Source organism: Musa acuminata, chromosome BXJ2-1 (assembly GCF_036884655.1).
Source record: "Musa acuminata AAA Group cultivar baxijiao chromosome BXJ2-1, Cavendish_Baxijiao_AAA, whole genome shotgun sequence".
NCBI lineage: Eukaryota > Viridiplantae > Streptophyta > Magnoliopsida > Zingiberales > Musaceae > Musa > Musa acuminata.
In genome coordinates this window covers 12,624,042-12,631,116 of record NC_088338.1, presented here as the reverse complement: position 1 = coordinate 12,631,116, position 7,075 = coordinate 12,624,042, and the positions used below count along the sequence as shown (strand labels likewise).

The window sequence follows — 7,075 nt, the reverse complement described above, 5'->3', positions numbered from 1 at the left end:
CCGAAATGTTCCCACTCCCAACACCAAGATACACGCATTGGCAGACAGCAACAGGAGATTCTGCACAGATATTTGTTAAGTCAGCAAATGTACTCATCACTAGAAAAGAACATTTCTGATTCAAAATTGAAAGGACTGGAATGTAGCATGTCATCCATAAAGATTAACATGAGAAAATACAACTTCATTGGCTTAATGGAGTGAGAAGGATCTTGCAAAACTCAATCAGAGAGGAAAAAAATACCAAGAATTATACCATTCATGTATTACCTACATTGGCTTACCTGCCTTATTTTTTGAAGCATCAAGATACAGGAAAAAAGCACACCAGTTTGGATGTCACAAAAAATGCCTTGGTTAAAGAAATGATGCACCAAAAATGTGATGATGCTTAAAAAAAATAAAAAGACACACGAGCTTTGTTCGGCACATGATAAAAAATTTCATGTTGGTCAAGAAGATCCATTTGTTCACTGACAAGCTACAAAGCAACTGATAACACAATGTATCACTCATGCAGAAGTCAATTATAAGACAAGTTAAACTGTCTAGTTGGACTCGATTGGTAAATTCCATGACACAAAGAACAACTGTTACATGATTAAGTGAAAAATTGAATCCAATTCTGAATCTACAACCCTAGTAACATATCATGCAAGAAAAAAAGAAACTTCGCTCCTGATCCAACCTATCAGCATGGATTACAAATTTAGGAACGGTACATAGCAAGCGCCAGTTCATGAATCTCCAAGACTAACAAAATATGTCAAACATCAAACTCCAAGTCACAAACGTGCATTTACAGAATGTTATCGCTTGCTTGCACGCTAAGACAAACATCTGTTCCCAGAATCCAAAAGAAAACCAGCATTCCACACTTCTCAAAATGCTTTCCTCTCACTCCTGCTTTTTGGGTTTTTGAATCTTCACATAAGGGAATAAGCCAAAAAGGTGAACGACTTGTGGTTCCCAACCCAGCTGCTGGGCACGACAGAACATCAAAAATGTGTTTGCGAAGTATGAATTAAATCCCATAAGCACATGCCACCATGCATGACCCTGAGGGTTGATATACCAATGTGATAATTTCTTGCAGAATATCCGGTCAAACAACCAGCACATGGTCCCAAGAAAAATTGTCGCAACATAGAACTTGGCTAGCCGTTTAGCTGCAACATCTTTTGTTTGTATGTAATACTTGTACATCCGAGGAATACAAAGAAGGCAAAGGCCAACATAGTGTATCTTGAATCCTATTCCAAAACGCACCAATGAATGAACACCAGCAAAAGCAGCACCATAGAGGAAAAGAAAAGTCGGCATAGTGCTCCTATAATGCCAGTCCGGTGAGTAGAGAACATAAAGATAAAGCAGCATCTCCCATACCATTGGTGTTTCATCACTCTGCTGTAGTCTGAAAGTGACTTAAATGTGATCAAATTATTCATAAGCATGAAAAATTAGTTGTGACATTATCTCATGCATAAAAAATATCCTAGCAGTTGGTGAAGAAGAATTTGAAGTATTAAATAAATGCATGGTAAGAGGATTAATGCTCATGATGTCAAGCAAACAATTCAAGAAGAAACATGCATGTAACTAATAACAAAAGAAAACCAATCAACAGAATAAAAACCCAACAATGAAATACTTGGAAAAAGCAGCACATAAGTGCAACTGTCTTAAATCAAGTAGAACACAGAAGACACCAGAAAGAAAGTAATGGGATAAGTCAATTCTTCATTCATTAGAAAAAAAAATTAAGCACTAACGATTAAACTAACATCATTAAAATGCAAAGTAGCACACTTAATACAATGGGGGCCCATCATTTAACTGAAGGTGCATGTAGGTGCCATGCTACGGAAATGTTACATCATGAGAATTAACTTTGAAGATAAATATATAATTAGCCTTGAAAACAAAAGGTCAACTTTCTCTCACTTAATATTACCATCTATAGTTCAAGAATATGATAAGCATCCAACATATTCGAACATATCTAACAATTTTTTAATAGAAAGGATACCAGAGACCAGTAACACCTGCCACCTACTCCCGAGATAATCAGTTTTTTTTTTAACATGGTAGATTTATTTCATAATCATAAATGTGTAGCAAATTTATAATGTGAATAATAATTAACAAATGACTAGAATTCAACAAAATCACGAGATAACTATCATGGAAAATTGACAAAACACAAGAACCACTAATCACAGTTGCAAATTAACCACTTCATTTTCTAGAAAAACAAGAAGCATGATGTTGCCAGATTACAGTGTTTTCAGTTAATTCACAAGAGTGTATTAAACATTTAAACTGGATCTTGAATTAATTGCTGCCACCACAATGCTTGATAAATGAATTAACCAATATTTAATGGCATTGGGACCTGAAAATTCTTCATGCACAAACTTATAGAGCAAAGCAAAAGATTAGAATGTGACTGTCCAGTTTACTCCCTATGTAATTTGCCACTGTTCAAAAAAGAAACCAAAACAGCAAAAAGGAAATAACAGCTGAGTAAAAACTTACACATTTTGCAATGTGGCATGAAATATCATGCTGCCGATTGCAAGTATCATATTGGAAATGTGAAGAACACTGAATCTTTTCTCAAACCTTTGCCTTAGGGCATTTGTAAGGCCAATAAGTGCCAAAAGAATGCAAGGAATGTTTGATATGGTGTTGTAAAATTCTGCAATATATGAAGAATGGGCATAGTTTTCCTCGCACAATTCTGTAGTGGATGTAACAGGTCCCCAAAAGCTTGAGATCCCCGAGTCTTCCATTTCTTTATATCACTTGACTAAATCTGGATTTGAGATTTACATAATGAATAAACCTTGCAAGGAAGAAACTGCTGCTATAAGCATATATTTAGCACGAAAATGACCTGAAAAGAACATAAAATGAAAATCATGAAACAATTTCATGTAAGAGGACCAACCAAAATGATCCTATGTGCATTCATCAAGCATGTCCAGGAATATGTTTTATTATGGCTACCAAAACTAATAAATCATTCCATCAATTCACAACATCTGTCTTATTAAACAATGATATGAATGAATCATCATGTAAACACAATCTATTTTCTAGAGAAAAGAGAGTCGCAATAATGCTAAAAACGCAAACATGCAATACAATGATCCCACTCCTCTGTTGGCCTGTCAAGCAGAAACATTGCTGTCAAAAGCTGGTCCAACCAAACTAGGTTAATCGTGCAGGAATCCATAAGAAAGAAAATCACAAAACTGATCCTATCAGCTATATTTGTAGACATGGTTAACTGGTTATCTTCATGTTGCGGACTAATTGCAGTTGTACATAGTAAACCAAGTCATGTAACTTGATATTCAAGTCAAACGATCACAGGCCTGGTGATGTAGATTTCATCAGAAAGCAAAAGCTAAATGATAGAGAAGAATAAGCATTAGGAAACCATGAAAAAAGAAGAAGGTACATCCTAAGATTTCCTTGGCAGATCAACCTAAATATTCAGAAAGTTGAATTTCAAATGGTAGAAATATCCAAAATTATATAAAGTAAAAGAAGATACAGAAGTTACAGAAGACAAATAATCATGAAATTCTCATAAAGAATCGATGAGCCCAAAAAAGTAGTGTTGATAGAAGTTGGGAGCCATATATTGAACTAATCACCTATTTCCCAGTCATATTTTAAATTTCCCATTTGTTATATCTTTCTTTATTTTCCTCTAGTTGGATGATAAAATAAAAAAAGGAATAACTCTAAAGGCCTTATATCTATTTAATTATTAGCATCTCAACCACTCGATATAACAAAAATATTTTCATAAATGAAAAATCATTATGCACACTGCGAGCATTCTTCTCAGCTTGGACACCATGGTAGCCTATCATGTGGCATCCAGGTTGTAGCCCTAAAGCTTCATGAAAACCTTCATTTAGGACATAGAATCCCACAACAACAACATACAACAAAAGGGCATGCCCTGATACACCCACCTAAAAGAGATCATTGTTCTCTTACCTACATGTTTTATAGGTTGACAAAGAATAACCAATAAAATGAGGTACTAAAGAGTAAAGAGGGCCAATGAAATGTAGTATTAGGAAAAAAGACATTTAAATTAACAATAGTTTGAAGAAAAATAATAGAAATAAAATTATATATTAAAGACATATTGATTAGATGGCTAGGAAAAAAGATATCAGGCATGTCACACCTCAGGTAGCAATTGAGATCGAATGAGGAGGTTTTTAGTAAACATTAAGGCTTTGAATCTTATAGTGACCACTATAATCAAAGTGAGTATAAACATATCACCTGCTTAAGTCTCCATGGTTGACTTCATAATTCAGTTATTGAGTGGCCTAACTGACAAACTTATCTTCTGAGTACCACCACACCACCATTTTCGAGTTTACTAAAGCCTCTAAGGAAAAATAAAAATGAGAAGGGACTTGCCAGAGATGCGTCTCCTCAAGGAAATTTTCACTATCAAAAGCTGCATTACTATTTCCCAGAAAATCTTCTCACCAGGCCTACCTTCATAAGGACAAGAGAAAACCCAACCAACGCATAGATCATTGTTTCCCTCATAGTTTTGACAATAGGAGTATCCTTCTTAGCAACAAATTTGTTCTTTCCTTTCCAACTTCACACCCAACAGTGATGTTAATCAAAGAAGCGTTTAAGAAACAACAAACTATAGATTTATCAACAGTTTCTGTCTTATTTATTGAAGAATTTCCTCCACAGAGCGATCCACCCAAAATTTCAACGCACAGTCTTTCCCTCCAACATGGAAGCACGCATGGATATAAGAATCCTAACGCAAGCATCGACACACATAAAAATAAGTTGTACGAAAATCTATCTACTCTCAACACAAGAAAGAGGAGGATCAACTTCTTCCGTGACCTAAAACTAAGAGCGATCAGCAAGCGCCAGAGCGTCATTCAAAAAACCGGCATTCGACCTAATTTTACGTCCTCACGCCACATGCCGATCAGCCCTCTCATCCTCTCTACTACTACTTCCCACCAAGCGGATCCGAGGAACAAGGGCTCCCCTCGGATCTCGCATGAACATCGACGCAGGACGGCCAAGAACACGCTCAGGATCCAAATCCAGCGTCCGACGAGTCCCATGGATCGTCGAATTACGCGACGAAGGCATTGGCAACCAGGGTTTATGGGGGGAGAGATCGAACCTGGAGGAGTCGCCGAGGAAGCAGAGCGCCGACCGACGAGTGACGATGCGATTAGGGCTGGGTGCGTTCGCATCCATGTTTGATTTATTTATTTAAAGCCTTTTCCTCTGCTTTATTCTTTCTTCTTTTTCTTTTTTCTTCTTTTACTATCTTTCATTTTCGGTTTTATATATATATATATATATATATATATATATATATGTACACATATATATATATATATATATGTACACACACATATATATATATATATGTGTACACACACACATATATATATATATGTACACACACATATATATATATGTACACACACATACATATATATATATATGTGTACATATGTATATTTATATACATATATATGTACATATATGTACATATATACATGTATATACATATATATATATATGTATATATATGTGTATATATATATGTATATATAAATATATATGTATATATATATATATGTATATATATATATATATATATATTTAACAAAATGACCAATTGATGTTTACACATTTCAATTCAACATATATTTTCTCCCCCTTTCTTCAAAAACATATATATTTTTCTAAAAAAATAATCAAGTAATTTACTCACAAAACTCAGCTCATAATAATTTTTAACCTTGGAATGTCTATCTTCAAAATTCTTGGGGACCTAATCAACTCAAATATCCAACGGTTGAGTGAATCGAATCGATTCATCCTTTCATCAAATTAGACTTTAAAAATATATAGAATAATAAAAAAAAAAATCAGTAGAGTAGTGACTTATACTTATTATTTTATATATGAGTTAAATGTACTTTATGATGTTACACTTATAAATAAACTATGTTAAACTCGATCATAGATAAATATATGTCAAATTGGACTATAAAAAACCTTAAAATCAATAAAAAATATAAAAAATTTTGATATGAGTTAGACAAACTTTATTGTCTTACCTCGTAAATAAATTACATTACACTTGATTTCGGAAATAAGATGAATAGCATACAATGTGGACTATAAAAAACCCTAAAGTTAATAGAAATTAGTAACATTAATAAAAATATTTATTTATAATATTATACTCGTAAATAAATTATGTTATACTCAGGATTGCATAAATCATTTCCATCTTGATTTTATGAAACACTATAAAGTTTATTCAGATTACTTTAATCATTGTAGAAAAATAGATAGTTCATTTATAAGTTTAACACCATAAAGTTTGCCTAACTAATCTCAAATATGATATAAATAGTGTTTCCATTGATTTTTTTATTTATTTATTTCTAGTTGATTTTAAGGATTTTTAAATCGAATGTGGATAGATTCACACTCGAATCCTATAAATTGTGTGCTAATCTTTTGCTATTTTATGGATGTCTTTTCGTGAATTCTAAAAAGATAAGCTCCTCAGGAAAAATCAATGATGCAAGAGTTTTTAAGATAAATTACCCAAAATAATATCAAAAATCTTATATTATAAACAACACCTTTAATTATGAAATAAATTATCTACAACACTTTCAACATTCTTAACATATAAGTTCTTAAAGAATATTAATGTTACTTTAAATAATGATATCTTTACGTTAATTATTTAATGAGAATTGAGTGACGAAGATTAAATGTATGGCTTCTACTTTGGCTTTTAAGTTTTACATACATATATGCTCTATCGAGTAGGATATTTAGGATCAAAAGTATCGATAGAGTGAGCTCAATTGAAATAGATACAAGTGGTTAGACTTTTATTTGTGATCCTCTTCTTTTTTTCTGTCCCTTAATTGCTTTATCTTTATATTGCTATTGATTATCTCGAGAACAGATAACAATATGTAGATCAAAGGCATGTTTGGATTTGTAAGAACAA

General features: G+C 33.0%; 1 protein-coding gene across 3 annotated transcripts; it reads right to left on the bottom strand.

Annotated features, from left to right (window-relative positions):
• Window positions 1-482: 482 nt before the first annotated feature.
• Window positions 483-5,335, bottom strand: LOC103998114 (alkaline ceramidase). 3 transcript variants are annotated; one of them, XM_009419512.3, is made up of 3 exons: window positions 5,207-5,335; window positions 2,539-2,899; window positions 483-1,414 (listed from the first exon to the last, which is right to left on the bottom strand). In XM_009419512.3, exons 2-3 carry the CDS (start codon window positions 2,793-2,795, stop codon window positions 898-900), a joined length of 774 nt encoding a protein of 257 aa, XP_009417787.1. In that variant the 5' UTR covers window positions 2,796-2,899; window positions 5,207-5,335; the 3' UTR covers window positions 483-897. The 3 variants fall into 3 exon arrangements, with proteins under 3 accessions (XP_009417787.1, XP_064949597.1, XP_064949598.1); XM_065093525.1 differs by having other exon boundaries at window positions 2,539-2,848; window positions 5,207-5,329; XM_065093526.1 differs by having other exon boundaries at window positions 2,539-2,818; window positions 5,207-5,319.
• Window positions 5,336-7,075: the final 1,740 nt, after the last annotated feature.